The sequence below is a fragment of the Salmo salar genome, chromosome ssa10 (assembly GCF_905237065.1).
Source record: "Salmo salar chromosome ssa10, Ssal_v3.1, whole genome shotgun sequence".
NCBI classification, from domain to species: Eukaryota; Metazoa; Chordata; class Actinopteri; order Salmoniformes; family Salmonidae; genus Salmo; species Salmo salar.
In genome coordinates, this window is record NC_059451.1 from 26604945 (window position 1) to 26621972 (window position 17028).

At 40.0% G+C, this 17028-nt stretch overlaps 1 protein-coding gene across 2 annotated transcripts; it reads right to left on the reverse strand.

Annotated features, from left to right (window-relative positions):
- Window positions 1-1239: 1239 nt before the first annotated feature.
- spata6 (spermatogenesis associated 6) lies at window positions 1240-15821 on the reverse strand. 2 transcript variants are annotated; one of them, XM_014216613.2, is made up of 13 exons: window positions 15625-15821; window positions 15092-15229; window positions 14924-14972; window positions 14801-14842; window positions 13546-13670; window positions 13253-13339; window positions 6858-7142; window positions 5823-5934; window positions 5651-5691; window positions 4852-5018; window positions 3112-3205; window positions 2200-2282; window positions 1240-1945 (listed from the first exon to the last, which is right to left on the reverse strand). In XM_014216613.2, the coding sequence occupies exons 1-13, from the start codon at window positions 15715-15717 to the stop codon at window positions 1789-1791; spliced, it is 1473 nt and encodes a 490-aa protein (XP_014072088.1). In that variant the 5' UTR covers window positions 15718-15821; the 3' UTR covers window positions 1240-1788. The 2 variants fall into 2 exon arrangements, with proteins under 2 accessions (XP_014072088.1, XP_014072089.1); XM_014216614.2 differs by lacking the exon at window positions 14801-14842 and having other exon boundaries at window positions 15625-15809.
- Window positions 15822-17028: the final 1207 nt, after the last annotated feature.

Genomic DNA, 17028 nt, shown 5'->3' on the forward strand with positions numbered 1-17028 from the left:
AATTCAAAGGTTTTTATCTTCACATTTTTGAGAAACAATTAAGTACCTTACTGTGATTGTTTTATTTTTTTGTATAATTTTAATTGAAATCAAATCTCTTCATAGCAAAGAGCAATTTCTCAAGCAATAATTGTCAGACTACTCGCAGACAATCCTAGGGGGAAAATTGAAAACTAGCTGTTATTGGCAGATTTGGAACTATCAACTAATTTACCGCCTGGCAGGCCAAAACTCCATCCCAACAAAACAGGCTGAAATGTATTTTCATACAGCACGCACTAAGGGTATTATCACAATTTCATTCCAAATGCATAGTGTGGATATATACTCAACAAAATATAAACGCAACATGTAACAAATTTCATAGATTTTTACTGAGTTCAATTAATAAGGCCCTAATCTATGGATTTCACATGACTGGGAATCCTTTAGCCACAGACACCGTTAAAAGAATGGGCCTCAGGATCTCGTCACGGTATTTTTGTGCATCCAAATTGCCATCGATAAAATGCAAGTGTCATTAGCTTATGCCAGCCCATACCATAATACCACTGCCACCATGGGGCACTCCTCAATGTTGACGTCAGCAAACCGCTCGCCAACACCATGTTGAGGCCGGCTGGACGTACTACCAAATTCTCTAAAATGACATTGGAGACGGCTTACGGTAGAGAAATTAACAAATTCTCTGGCAACAGCTCTGGTGGACATTCCTGCAGTCAGCATGCCAATTGCACGCTCCCTCAACTTGAGACATCTGTGGCATTGTTGTGACAACTCCATTTTAGTGGCCTTTTGTCCCCAGTGTAATGATCATGCTGTTTAGTCAGCTGCTGGATGGCTTATCTTGGCAAAGGAGAAATGCTTAACATTTGAGAGAAACAAGCTTTTTGTGCATATGGAACATTTCTGGATTCTTTAATTTCAGCTCATGAAACATGGGACCAACACTTTACATGTTGCATTTTTGTTCAGTATATGAAACACGTTTGACTGCACTGGGCCTTTTTACATTAATTGCCATAAACAATGGAAATCAAGATTTCAAATATATTATGCATAGCCACCATTACTATACTTGTTAGGAGTTTCCCCATTTAGTATACTTAAGTCAAGCTGAAGAGGCTTTGGACTGAAGTGCCAAGAAACACTGCTTGGGAACTATTCATACTTTCCCCTGACATATCCAATATGAATTGATATTTTAGGATGACCGGACATACTTAGTTCAAGCACTCATTTTTTCAACTTTCCAATGATTTATTGAACAAAACCACCTTAAGCCATTGGTCTACTGTACTTTGTCTTCATCCTGATAAGCCAATTGAGTTGAATGGGCTGCATTGTGCCCAAAGGGACTGTTTTACAAAAGCTATTCTCCGCAACCCTTTCCATTATGTGTATATTTGCTGGAACATGAAACAGATTTTTTTGTTGTCTGAGGGTACAAATCCACATAAAGAGATCAAATGAATTAACATCTGCTCAACCAGTTTCTACCCAGAGAATGAGTACACCAAATCCACAAGATAGACAGGAAAGACATTTAAAAAAGTACAGTCATTAAATCAGTTTAGATACATTCTTAGTACTAAAATATGTACAATTGGAAATAGTGCACACATGTAACCCTATAAATGAGCTAAAATCAGTGTCACCAGGGCACATATGACAAAGCTTTGGTTATAGTATAGCACAGGGTCAGTGTTCCTTCATCTTAGCAATCAAGTACCACCACAGTCATAATTGGAACCCAGCCAGGTGTCTGAAGCAATAATAGTGTAGGTCTCAGGTGGTGCTCAAGGCCCTCCTGTACATGTTCTTGTAGATGAGTCCCAGACTGTCCTCAAACACAGCCCTGTGGGGTTTCCCTGTGTAGCAGGCAACCTGACTGCTCCAGAATGTCCCATTGTCCAGGTGGACAGATGTCTCTCCAGGAGTGTCCCTGCAGCAGGAGGACATCAGAAAAGGCCTCAGGTTAAGAACATTAATGCTACAGTATAGGTCATTAATGCACATTGTTCTAATTATTGTTCGAAGATAACTAACGTACAAATAATACTGGATTAATTGCTACATAAATATATATTGTCAAAACAGTGGAAAGATGGTCTGTGGGAAAACTTTCTGGTTATTATGATGACGAAGATTTCAGTGATTAGGTGTTTCAAAGTATTATGACAGGCCTAGAGTGTGTACCTGTCCTGGAAGGCCTGGCTATCACATAAAGAGTCTTCGGCTAAGCGGGGGCCTCCGCTCTCCTGTGAACACCCATCCTCGTCCTGAAAATATACAAATATTTTGTTTGTTACTATTATTGAGCGTTACTGAAAAGATTAACTAATTATGCACTCCAAGTGTGTGACATGACATTAGCGAATCAATCAATTGCACAAACCCCAAAAATATAGCACTGTTTACTATAATTCAAAATATCCTATTTAAAGTCAAGCTCTTTTAGTTGTTTGATTTCATTCTCTTAAGTAAATCCCCCTCAATGTTTCCTTTTCATTATGTGTGGATTAAGCATCTCTTCCTCTTGAAGCTCTGCTTCAGTCATGTAGCTGTTGGCACCATGCTGAGGCGCCTTGGTACCTTCTCTCTTTTTGTGCTGGAGAAGATGAGCCCTTAACAGAAGCTTACTGCCTGAAGATCTCCCACCCACAGAACCCCGTCTCCCTTTTATTTCATAGCCGCTTTCAGACAGCTTTAGGGTAATTAAACAGATTTCCCTTTGGTTTCGCCATCAGGATATTTCAAACAGCAAAGGGTGGGAAGTGATACGTCTTATTAACAACACCTGCCAACTCGACAGCTTTTCCCATTTGAGGTAAACCGAGCCGAACAGGTATTTCAAGGCTTTAAATTTAAATGAAAATGGGGAACAAAAATGTAGAGGTGAGAGGAAGTTCAGCTCACCAAATGAGTAAAATCAAAGTGTGCCTAGACAAAGATGTAGTGCAGAACTAATGTTCCATAACATGCATATTAATCTTCATAACCAACAGAAGTGTTCCAAGCTCCATATTATAAATGCGTCTTAGGCATTGATCTGTCAATATCAGTAGGGGCCTATACTTTGTCTATCCTAAAAGGTCATACATTACTCACAAAGTGTAGTTTCCTGTCAGTAGAATGGGTGTGGAGAATCTTCTGGACTCGACTGTGGATCTCCTTAGATGGACTGGACTCACTACTATGGAACCTAGAATAATGACATTACAGTCACATCCCCTTCACACAACAAAGTATGTAACATTATGGTAAGCAGGAAACAAAATCAAAATGTATCTACAATATTGTCCCCTTAACTCAAAAAAAGAAAATAATCTATGTTTTCTGAACAGCACTCCTTTTCTCCACTAGTCTGTGCTGTATGCCAAGGAAAGTCCTGGGATAAAAATATCAGTGGATATAAAACAGGCATAAAACATGTAGACAAAAGACGTACCACAATAAAAAGCTAAATGTACCCACTGTAGCATGTAGGTAACTACTCTATATTATTGAGGCTTTGAATGTTTCACATTTCTTTGAATTCAACTCTTCTAAAAGAGTGTGATTGGATTCTGTGTTCCGATCCTAAACGGTGGTATGTCAACAGTGACAATACTGTCTATTAGTCTAGGGACAGACTTATTTTTTTAGTACAACATAAAAGTATTGCTGTCCGTAACTGGAAAAAGGGCCATATAAAATAAGAGGCTTACAAAAGACAAAGTAAATACTTCTAAGTCCTGTATTACTTCCAATTCACATCTGATTGGTAAGGGAGACGTGCTGTCTTGCCATTTGGTGCTGCTTTTATCTTTAATCAGCTAAATGTAGTCGCTGCTTCAGACAGATAGTCATAAAGGACAAACCATCACAACATAAATAGACTGAGGATGGAGGGCAAAGTTGATGTAAGGATCTATCATTTGCTTTTCCATCAAAGACTTCCATAAGACGTGCTCCTTCTCCTGTTGTTGGAATCTACAAAGCCCAGCTTAATCTCCAGCACTGTGACTTCTGTCGCGTTTTCAATTGAGGGAAGCATCATTCATTTCCTACAATTTACTTTCCAGTTTAAAATTGCCTATTGATTTTAATGTTTACTTATGAACTGAAAAAAGGGAGGTGGCGTAACAAACAACCAAACATTTGTTGGTTTAGCTCGCAGCTGTTCGATCAATGACAGGGTCTCTCAGAATTTATTAAAGTGTGCGTCAGGTCAAATGCATTCGGTCTCGCTGAAACACAATCAATACCATTTTCCCTTGTTTTCTCAGGGATCCTTTTTTTCTTTTAAGTAATGAACAAACATGACAAGACATCAGATCCTGTCATTTGAGAGAGGGGGATATTCATCTTGGCTGTCGAGTGTTATCAAAATAAAGATTACAAGTACAAAGTCTGTTGTATCTGGCCAGGTTCTCATGAGGTCCAAATTGTCAATACCATATAATTGGAAATATGGGAGAGGTAGTTTCTCCCGCAATCCTTTCAACATCTGAGCAAACACAAATAGCTTAGCCCCAAGCATGACAAAGTCTAGTCAAATTCTACCAAAAACGTATTTTCTTCCCCTTTTTACTCATCTGGGAGAAAAACCATAGAGATTTCAAGCTAAAGAAGATACCCAATGACACACAGCTTCAGATCTTGTCATTGGTGATCTGCACAAACTACTAGGGGGACGGAAGAGACAAAACACCAAGTCATTAGCAGGAACTTTAATTATGCTCCTGATTATCTAACTTTATCTCAGGAGTACGTTTGTGTGGGAAACTAAAATAGCAAAAACCCCACAGGAGGCCAGGACAGAAAAATACGTGTTGAACTGTGTTCCAGTAGCGGGTGTGTTGTTACCGCTCTCTGAGGGAGGAGCGGCTGAGCAGGGGACTCATCGGGCCACACACTGGGGTAGAGGACTGGGCAGCCAGGGCTGACCGGGCCTTCCTGACTGTGGTCCTGGAACAGTCCTGTCTGGAAGACTTCCCTGGTGATTTCTGAGTCTTCAGACAGCCAGTGCCTACCTGGAGAAAGACAAGAAGACCTATGATCAGCACTGTTGAACACACTGAATTATCTCTCCTAAAAAGCCCAGTGCAGTCAAAAACGTGATTTTTCTGTGTTTTATATACATTTCCACACTACGAGGTTGTGAAATTGCAAAAAATTATGATTATACCCCTTTTGACTACGAGCTGTTTGAAAATATGTCCTGAAATTTCAGCCTGTTTAGGTGGGATGGACTTTTGGCCTACCTGTTGACATCACCAGGTGGTAAATTAGTTAATAGGCCAAGAAGCGAGTTCCAAACCTCCCTGCCAATAACAGCTAGTTTTCCCCTCCCCACTCAGACCACTCCCAGAAAAGTCCTTGCAAAATTCTTATTTGAGAAATTGCTCTTTGCTAAGAAGCTATTTTTGTTTCTTTGTGACCATTTTAATTTAAAAACAATCCCAATAAGGTACTTAATTGTTACCCAGAAATTATTTGATATTGAGATAAAAACAGCTGCATTGGACCTTTAATAACAAGACATGCAGTATTTGAAATACTATTCATTTCCATTCTTTCAAGCACCAAATAATTAATGTAATGTTTATTATTCATGTGATATTGTCTTTCATGTGTTATATATATATTCAATATATTGACTTACTTTAACAGGCTTTGGTCTATAGCTGCCAAGGAGAGAGGAATCTAAGGAGAAAATAAGAACAGTACTGTACCATATAGTGCAAAAGTTGTAATCTATAAGTTAGTCAGGTATATCAAAAAATACAATGTATTTACATCCACCAACACAGATACTGCTACACATAATTACTCACCTCCTAAGGGGTCTAGAGCAAAGCTGGTGGACCTGCTGTGGGGAAGGCTTATTTTAGAGGAGAGACGAGATGAAGGAGTCTCGATCATGGAGACACGCCGAGTACTGGTGACCTGTAGCATATAAAAGACAAAACAATCAGCTAAAGTCAGTCATTATTAGAGTAATAATAGAGGTGCTAACCAAGCAGCATGTAATGACACGTAGGGAGCTCATTTATCCTGCTATATTTAGATCTTTCATTCCAGAGTTAATCACTCTATATAAAGACTATAAAAAAAGGTTAAACCAAAGAGAGAAACTTTTGAAGGCTGACCAACACCACTAACTCAACCTCTATTCAGGTACTGATGTGTCTACTGAACCCCACACTCTTCAATTAAACATGAATATCATCACACGCACTGAAGAAATTAGCTATTTGCTTCCACATACAGTACGTGCGCAGTGCAGGCTTTAAACACACATTGATAATGCATTCAGTGCGGGGCTCAGCTACTTCAATAGGTAACTATTTGTTAATCAAGGTCTGACTCTTAATTACCTAGGTTAATTGCAGCCCCGGGATTTCCTCTGTTAAAACGCTCCCTTTTTAAAGGCTGCATTGCTGGAAAATGCCACACTGATATCACAGCTAAATCCCAATCTTAACTTTAATGACATGACAGCTTTGATATTTACACCTCAGGACTGGATGTTATTTAAATGAACAATCAAACAGAAACAGGAGGAGCCAGTGAAAGGCCTTCCAGTTGTTCTCAATCCATGCCCAGGGGCTTGGAATCTATTGGGTTTGATCATAGCAATAACCTCCCCATGAAAAGATATCCATATCCTTCAATCCTGGTACATCTACAATGTTTGCAGCAAACAAGGGCAAACTATTTATACTTACAGCGATCCTTAAAGAAAGAGTGAAATAAGTGCTGATGGAATAGCCTAACTGAGAAGTAAGATAATAGGACATTGAAAACTGGGCTATATATCTACACACATAGACAAACACAGTCAGAGAGCAAGAGAAATAAACACCAACCACAAAGGGGATCTGGGCCTCTGTTTCCTTCTTGAAATTGAAGGGCCCAAGTTGGAGGTAGCTGAGTCTCTGCCTGGCCTCCTCAGACAGTTGACACATCCTGCGGTGGGTGTAGGGAGAGAGAGCACGGGCCTGGGAGGCCACAGTGGGCTGCTCATAACCACTGGATTGACCAATCAGACTCAGATCCTTCCCTTTCAGCGTCTGTCTAGGGCTCCCGACAGCCTCTCTGACTGGTCTACGCCTCGCTGGGGACTGTTTGGCTGGGGATGGTCTACAATACGGCTGCAAAGGGAGAGGCAACAGGTTGGAGTCCACAAGAATCATGTGACCACAACTGCAACTAGGCTGTATACTGCAATTGCATAAATAAGCTACTTTTTGATATTTCAAATATTGTGGTTGATTTGTTTGTTTGTTGATAAAACATACAGTTCAATCAGAAAGTTCAGACCCTTTCAATTTTTCCACTTTGTTACAGCCTTATTCTAAAATTTATTCAAATTCCCTTTTTTCCCCTCATCAATCTACACACAGCACCCCATAATTACAAAGAAAAAACAGGTTTGTAGACATTTTTGTTAATGTATTACAAATAAAAAAAACAGAAACCTTATTTACATAAGTATTCAGACACTTTGCTATGAGACTCGAAACTGAGCTCAGGTGCTTCCTGGTTCCATTGATCATCCTTGAGATGTTTCTACAAACTTGATTGGAGTCCACCTGTGGTAAATTCAATTGATTGGACATGATTTGGAAAGGCACACATCTGTCTATAAGGTCCCACAGTTGACAGTGCATGTCAGAGCAAAAACCAAGCCATGAGGTCGAAGGAATTGTCCACAGAGCTCCGAGACAGGATTGTGTCGAGACACCGATCTAGGGAAGGGTATCAAAACATTTATGCAGCATTGAAGGTTCCCAAGAACACAGTGGCCTCCATTCTTAAATAGAAGAAGTATGGAACTATCAACACTATTCCTAGAGCTGAGCAATTGGGGGAGAAGGGCCTTGGTCAGGGAGGTGACCAAGAACCCAATGGTCACTCTTGACAGAGATCCAGAGTTCTTCTGTGGAGATGGGAGAACCTTCCAGAATTACAAACATCTCTGCAGCACTCCACCAATATGGCCTTTATTGTAGAGTGGCCAGACAGAAGCTGCTCCTCAGTAAAAGGCACGACAGCCCGCTTGGAGTTTGCCAAAAGGCACCTAAATGACTCTCAGGTCTGATGAAACCAAGATTGAAGTCTTTGGCCTGAATACCAAGCGTCACGTCTGGAGGAAACCAGGCACCACTCATCACCTGGCCAATACCATCCCTACGGTGAAGCATGGTGGTGGTAGCATCATGCTGTGGGGATGTTATTCAGCAGTAGGGACTGGGAGACTAGTCAGGATGGGGGGAAAGCTGAAGGGAACAAAGTACTGAGAAATCCTTGATGAAAAGCGCTCTGGAGCAGGTTAGGACCTCAGACTGGGGTGAAGGTTCACCTTCCAACAGGACAAAGACCCTAAGCACAGAGCAAAGACAATGTAGGAGTGGCTTCGGGACAAGTCTCTGAATGTACTAGAGTGGTCCAGCCAGAGCCCGGACTTGAACCCGATCTAACATATTTTGAGAGACCTGAAAATAGCTGTACAGTGACGCTTCCCATCCAACCTGAGAGCTTGAGAGGATCCACAGAAAAGAATGGGAGAAACTCTCCAAATACAGGTGTGCCAAGCTTGTAGCGTCATTGCCAAGAATACTCAAGGCTGTAATCACTGCCAAAGGTGATTCAACTAAGTACTGAGTAAAGGGTCTGAATACTTATGTAAATGTAATTTCAGTTTATTATTTTTAATACATTTGCAGAAATATTTTAAAAAACCATTTTTGCTTTGTCATTATGGGGTATTGTGTGTCGATTGGTGAGGGAAAAAAAACAATTGAATCCATTTTAGAATAAGGCTGTAACAAAATGTGGAAAAAGTGAATACTTTCCCAATGCACTGTAGTTATGTGGATTTAAAAGCATAGGCCAAGCATACTATATCTAACCAGATATTAAGGATGTAATGATTCACCAATATACATTGGTTCAAATGTTTAAGAAAGGAGTACATCAGTCTGCGGGAGCCCAAACTGTCCAAAAATGAAGAATGAATCGGTCAGAAAACTGATTCAAACGTTACATAGCCGGTTCACTAATGTTTTTTACTCATTGTTTAATTCAGAAAATACCTCTTATCTGTTGTGACCGAATTGAGGCATCCCTTCTTTCAGTTCAGTAGCCTAACTTTTATGCATGTAACTGCATATGACTGTCAGTTAAACCTCTTTAGGGGACCTGCGTGGTTCTGGTACCGACCGACATTTTTCGCTTCTAAATCGATCAATGGATACTGTAGATCGAAATGGCTTACCGCCTGGCCCTGGATCCCATGGACACGTAGGATATGAAATCTGAAATCACTTCAAGCTGGGATTTCCCTCCTACCATTTCATTCGTTCTTCATTGTACATCAACTCCTGGTTGAACCCTACATCACAGCCACGGACAAAGCACATGCCTGCAATCTTTACATCATAGCACAACAGGAGAGAGTGGCCAGCAGCATACCACCCTGCATACCACTGCTGGTTTGCCTCGGAAGCTAGAGCAGTGATTGGGGACATTGCCCTGTGTAGGATGCAGTCTTTCGTCTGGGACGTTAAACGGGTGTCCTGACTCTCTGTGGTCACTTAAGATCCCATGGCACTTAAGAGTAGAGGTGTTAACCCTGGTGTCTTGGCTAAATTCCCAATCTGGCCCTCATACCATCACAGCCACCTAATCCTCCCCAGCTTCCAATTGGCTCATTCATCCCCCCTCCTCTCTCTTGTAACTATTCCCCAGGTCGTTGCTGTAAATGAGAATGTGTTCTCAGTCAACTTACCTGGTAAAATACGGGTTAATAATAAAAATTGTAGTTTCATCACAGTAGCACATTCAGAGATCAATTTATAGCCATTCATCTAAAATAATTCATAGATTTTAAGCAAAAAACACTTTCCGTTTGTCATAGATTAATATGAGATGAAAGGTGAGTTCCTAACGAGTTCAGGAAGCCAAGCAAGAGCTCTGAGACATTCACAGCGAAGGGGGCAGATGTTTTGATCAAGAGAGACCTTTTGAAAATATACCCATTTTCTCTAACACTAAACATAAATGTATTTTACAGTTAAGGTGAAATCTTAGCAATTTTATCACTTGATTATGCTATATGTAGAAAGCTTGTCATTTCAAGCCTCATACAGTTTTGTTGAATAGGAAATACATAAGATTTCATATTTGTACTGTGTACTTGAGCCCTTGTTCTCAAAAGTGACTTCACCACCAATTTATAACTTATTTTTACCAGAAAGGTGAGATTTTAACCTTTGAGTATGCAGAATTACTAGTTATTGATTATGGCCCTCTAATGATAAATAAGTACTTTTGGGGATTACGTTGATTACATTTAACTGGTTAACAACTACGCAGTGTGGGAGACAGCTGCTCAGATTAACGAGAGGTAGGCCTATCCCTGTTCTAGTAGGCTATTTGTACATCTGCACGACACCTTCAGCATTCAGATGCTTGTAAAATGTATTTCGCAATGTCAAATCATAGGCTTTAGTAGTTGAGTGACCTCCAATGTAATTTGCTGGGTCATTGTTACCAAATGCCCTGTAGAAAATTGGGTTTTAGCCTACCGGAGTGGACACAGCTAACATCCAGCTGCTGATTGAAAACCCCAATCATTCAGATTTTATTTAGACTGTTCACCATAAATAATTAGTTTTGGTCATTTTGCTTTAAAACAGTCAAGTGTATATTTGGTCATTTCTACATGAACAGTGTAATTTCATAAAGGAAAGCAATCATTGTTGTGAGCCGTGCATGGTCACATTCATTATCAGAGTGGGAGAAGCTCTCCTTAAAGTTCCAAACCATTCACTTTTGAGACGGGTAAAAAAAAAAAGCTGCTTTATATTGAATGCCATGCTACTTTCTAAAGATAATTATTGATACAGTACTAGCTCAAAACTATTTTTATCTGCAAAAATGACAAGTTAATCAGTAGGTGATGGTGATTTCAGATAAAGTGGGGGGCCAAAAAGCTATATTGCTATATTATAAAAAATGTGATTCCCTCCATTAAAACTACGCAACGTAAATAACACCTCTGTGCTTGGATATCACCTTGGTTGCAAAATGTCTTCAATGATTCTAATGGTCGCTAACAACATAATTCTGAGAAGCAATATCTTAGTTCCTGTGGGCAATGCCCAGATAAATACACTTAAAAAAAAAAAAAATTGATGGCCAGCTTCAGACTAATAATAGCATTACACGGTTGTATAATAAATATAATTGAAATGCTAATTGGGACATCCTGGCATATTACATTTTTAGGAAATGGAATAAATAAATCCTGATCGAGATTGCCATTTGGAGTGGACCGATAATGAAATGAAACTAAGTCATTTTTCCCCCAATTATTTTCTCTCTTTTTTGGTTAAACACAAAAGGCCCATTTTCCACCAAGAGTTATGCTTGTCTGATGTGATTAGTGGGCCTGGTGGTATTGGTAATGGGTGATAAAGCAGGGTGTCCTTGAAACAACAAAGCCTGAGCCACAAGTAGCTTATAAAACAAGAAACGAGACCCATTCAAACAGATGCAAATCATGTCGAGAAAACCAATTTAAAAAGAATGCCATGTCAAGTCCACACCATGAGACTTCACAAAGAGTGACATGCACACAAACACGGACAAAAAAGGAGTGACAACAGTGGAAATAGACAAGACAGCTGTCTGAGAGACTAGATACAAGAGACAGAGGGAGAAGAGAATTACTAAATTCTCCATTACAGGGCAGGACATTTTAAAGGGTTCCTATTGTAAAAGTGGAAAAGAGGAGCCTTAGTGCATTACTCAACCTGCCAGGGTAATGAGAATCCTGAGTATCCATTAGCATCATATGAAGAAAGGCTAAAGGCAGCATCAATGATGCTTCTCCCTATCACTTTACTCTGATTCACATCTCCTTGGGGGTCACGACAGAATACCTACACCCATCCAAATCCAGCCATTTTGTCAATAATGCCCATTAAAATAAATGGCTCTGGTAACAGCACCTGGAGAATGGTCCTACATTTCACAACACTGACTTGATAGATAATACTCAAAGGCCTGAGGTTTGTAATTTGTTATTGGAACAATAACAAATTCTTTTTTTTGGTCTGACTCTGCAGGGGCTTTTAAGTTCTCAGGGAAAATGGATGACTACCTTGCTCTCGCTCTCCTGCAGTCTGTCTGCCAAATACCCCTTTAAAGCATAGCCATCAGAGCGGATTACACTAGCAAAATTGATAGCACCCGTTATGAAACACAAATCCTGAAAGGAGCTGCAAATCTTCAGTTTGAAAAGTGAATGGAAATATTATGCAACTGAGCACAACTTGCCCTTTAAATCCAAAGGACACAGTGAGGAGAAGCCAGGTGAGAACAACGGATATGAACGCTGATTGACTGGCTGTTCCTCTAAACAAAGCACAAAAAGACACCAGAAACCGGGATATCAATTCCACTGATCTGCTTCTCTATAATTAACTTCACAAGGAGAGGATACCTTTAAATGTGCTGCTAAACTACCGGGATGTCAGTAGCCACGGCAACAAAATAGGTATATGATGGAAAGTGACTAGAATGATAGAAAAAGCCATTCTGTAGAAGTCCAGAAATAATTAGTCAATGTCAAACTAGGGTGATTATTGAGCTCTTATGTGTGCCACGATCAACCTCTGCCTTTAGCTGTTAAAGGTACCAATGTTGATATAGTAGCACTATACATTATTAGCCTGTGTTTGTATTTTTCAACTACGTGTTTTATCAAGGACATACAAATCTGAATGATAACATGTAAAGCAATTTACATATGATTTAACAAGACAAGAGTCTTGACGGGTGTAAGGATAATTGATACATGTTTATGCATGTTCAGCTCACAAAATATGGAGCCTACCGTACAATACAATACAATACAATACAATATAGGCTGTAAACCTAAACTGACTATACAAAATATGTTAGGTAGTACTCCCACCGTTAAGGAAGCCTATAATGAATCAATTATTGTGTACTTTTGAATCAATTCAAAAGTACACAAGAGCAAAGATAACAGGACATATGCTATAAGACATGCTTTAAAACCAAATAACAATTTAGATCACTGTCTTGTCTGGAAATGAGAAACCCTCAGCTCCTTCCTCTTAACTATGGCTGTCTGGGTATCATTCAAATCTCTCAGCTGAACACAATTCATTATGAACATGGAAACACTGGGCGTGATGAGGGCAGTAAGGAGAGGACACACACTTACAGGGGAGGCAGGCTGAGGCTGGATATCTTTCCCATCACATTCCTCAATGACGGACATGGTTGCAAACTCCACTTTAGGAGATATTCCCTGAGGGGACAGTAGAAAACAAAAGCCTTTAACAAGGAGCTGGAAACCCAACCAGAGAGTGACTTCAGATAACACATCACTTGCAAGATCAATTTGAAAACACAAAATCTACAATCATTGCGTTCTCAAGAAAACAAAATGAAAGGAAATTGGCTTTGGAGATGTTTAACATATGACAAAGCATGTGGAGGAGGTGGTGCACCCACAGGGAAACAGATAGATCTCCTCATCAGCATCTCTCTCTCGGGACCCCCGGCTCTAGGTGTCAGCTTGGGGCCTGGATAGAGGAATTCTCTGGTGTTCTCTTCAATAGTGGCCAAAATATCTCCCTCTAAAACCACAGAGCAATATATAGCTTAAAGTAATACTCCACACAATAACTATTAGTCCATTGTTGATATAGTCCCAAAATGTTTTGCATGTCAGCAATCAAGTTTTAAAGATATAACTTTCAAAATACAGAAGGTATGATGCATTTTTTGCATCATATGATGCTGCGTTTTGCATCATATGATGCATCATACCGGCTGTATTTCGAAAGTTATATATCTTCAAAATTTCATTGCTGACATGCAAAAACATTTTGGGACTATATCAACAATGGGCTAATGAAAGAAATACAAAAAGATATGCTGAACAAAAATGTAAATGCAACCATTTCAAAGATTTTGCTGAGTTACAGTTCATATAAGGAAATCAGTCAATTGAAATAAATTCATTAGGCCCTAATCTATGTATTTCACATGACTGGGCTGGGGAGCAACCATGGGTGGGCATAGGCCCACCCACAGGGGAACCACCCCCAACCCCTCAGACAATCCCGCAGGTGAACAAGACAGATGTGGAGGTCCTGGGCTGGTGTGGTTACACGTGGTCTGCACCTGTGTAATGATCATGCTGTTTAATCAGTTTCTTGATATGCCACACCTGTCAGGTGGATGGATTATCTTGACAAAGGATAAAATGCTCACTAACAAAGATGTAAACAAATTTGTACACAACATTTGAGAGAAAAGCTTTTTGTGCATATGGAACATTTCTGGGATCTTTTATTTCAGCTCATGAAACCAGCACTTTACATGTTGCGTTTATATTTTTGTTTAGTGAAGTTTTTGGTATTTGTTTCATTAGTCCATTGTTCTATGTACTGTATAGCCATGCTAATTTACAACAGGGAATATACACTGAGTATACAAAACATTAGGAACACCTTTCTAATATTGAGTTGCACCCCTGCAGAACTGCCTCAATTCGTCGGGGCATGAACTCTACAAGGTGCCGAAAGCGTTCCGCAGGTGGTCTTAATGTTTTGTTTACTCAGTGTAGGTAGTGTGAAAAAAATAAGTCAAGAGATGTTTTGTAAACAGGTTACTTTTAGAAATGATGAAATGCATGTCCCTATCATGCTTAAAAACCAGGAACTGTTAAGACATTTCATTTTTTTCTTCTGGAAAGTCATACCTGGAGGCACAAGCTGAATCAGTTCAAAGGATGTTGTGTCAGCTATGGGAAGATAGCAGAGACAGAAGATATTTTATGTTATAAAATTATATCACAAAAAGGCTCAAAATGAGAAATGACTACCTTCAAGGAGGTCCACAATGTGACCTGGGTCAGCAGCTCCTGTGAACGTCTTCAGATGGAGATAAAGAACATATGAAAGCAAGTTTGAGGGTGACAACATTATTGTTTTGTGTTGCTGTAAGCAATGTTGTGGGTCGGGGTATAGTGTGTGTTTTCTATCCTTCTTACCTTCACAAATACCATGTTCTCATGGAATAGAAGAGGGAATGCAGGCGGCAGACAGAGAGTCTTCTTGAACTGTCCCATGACGCAGACGCTCAGGTATATGTCTTCCTGATTGGGTAACACAACCCCTGGACAAGTAATCTGTAATCAAACAAATAAATTGTAGATCGTTACTGGGCTAGATAGCAATTGCTTACTTTGTGCAACAAGTTGCTACTGTAGCTCGTAGCTATTATTAGCTAACGTTAAAAGTGGCCTGGCAAGCCTAACGTTATTGATCTAGCTATTTTGCTAGGGAGTTCACTTTTGTGCAAAGTAGGAGCAGTTGGCTGCAGTAGTTTTGGGCATTTGTGTGTGTATATTGATGGTTGGAAGATGGATAGCAAGCTAACGTTTGCTAGCGAAGATTATTGAGTGGGTGGTTTTGGGTTAGCTAGCTAGCGTTAGCCTAGCTAGCTCATTTGCGAATATATTATTAGCATTATGGATCAAGTAAAAACTTAGTGAGAGAAAATAACATATCAGGTTGTACTTACAGCTTGGATTTTAATTTTCACGGTGCATTTCAGAGCTTTCTGCGACATTTTAGAGGAGGAGCGCTTTTTCTTTTGTGGTGTCAACCCACCCATTTTCAAACGTCGTTGTCATAACTACCAAACACTAACAGGGAGCGGAGAGATTCTTCTTCTTCTTCTTCCTCCTCCACCTCCTCCTCCTCCTCCTCCTCCTCCTCTTCTTCTTCTTTGGGATTTTAAGGCGGTTAGCATATAATATGTTGCATTACTGCCACCAACGGGAGTATAGTATACATCCATTATACTTTCTGATACAAAATGGGAAAAGCAAAAACTAAAAACGAACAAAAAATATACAGTACCAGTCAAAAGTTTGGGCACACCTACTCATTCAAGGGTTTTTCTTTATTTTGACTATTTTCTACACTGGAGAATAATAGTGAAGACATCAAAACTAGGAAATAACACATATGGTATCATGTAGTAACCAAAAAAGTGTTAAACAAATATATATTCGATTTTTTATACCCCAATTGGTAGTTACAGTCTTGTCTCATCTCTGCAACTTCCATACAGACTCAGGAGAGTCAAATGTCAAGAGCCGTGTGTCCTCTGAAACACAACCCAACCAAGCCGCACTGCTTCTTAACACAATGCCCACTTAGCCTGGAAGCCAGCCGCACCAATGTGTCAGAGGAAACACCATACACCTGGCAACTGTGTCAGTATGCACTGCACCCAGCCCACCACAGGAGTCTCTAGTGTGTGATGGGATAAGGACATCCCTGCCAGGACAAACCCTCCTCTAACCCAGACAATGCTGGGCCAATTGTGCACCACCCCATGGGTCTCCTGGTCACAGCAGGCTGCAACAGAGCCTGGACTTGAACCCAGACTCTCTAGTGGCACAGCTAGCACTGTGATGCACTGCGCCACTCAGGAGGCAAATATGTTTTATATTTGAGATTCTTCAAAGTAACCACCCTTTGCCTTGACAGCTTTGCATACTCTTGGCATTCTCTCAACTAGCTTCACCTGAAATGCTTTTCCAACTGGCTCCTGAGTGGCACAGTGGTTTAAGTCAGTGCATGAGGTGTCACTACAGTCTCTGGTTCAAATCCAGGCTATATCATATCTGGACGTGATTGGAAGTCTCAAAGAGCGGTGCACAATTGGCCCAGTTTCGTCCGGATTTGGCTGGGGTAGGCTGTCATTGTAAATAAGAATTTGTTCTTAACTGACTTGCCTAACTAAATATACTGCTAAAAAAAATAAAGGGAACATTTAAACAACACATCCTAGATCTGAATGAAAGAAATAATCTTATTAAATACTTTTTTCTTTACATAGTTGAATGTGCTGACAACAAAATCACACAAAAATAATCAATGGAAATCCAATTTATCAACCCATGGAGGTCTGGAT

Coding starts and splice junctions, on each gene's coding strand:
- spata6 (XM_014216613.2), bottom strand. CDS start 15,717: ATGGGTGGGTTGACACCACAAAAGAAAAAGCGCTCCTCCTCTAAAATG. Junction 3,206..4,851: donor CGCTCCTCCCTCAGAGAGCG/GTAACAACACAC, acceptor TCATTATTCTAG/GTTCCATAGTAGTGAGTCCA. Junction 2,283..3,111: donor CTGACAGGAAACTACACTTT/GTGAGTAATGTA, acceptor GTATATTTTCAG/GACGAGGATGGGTGTTCACA.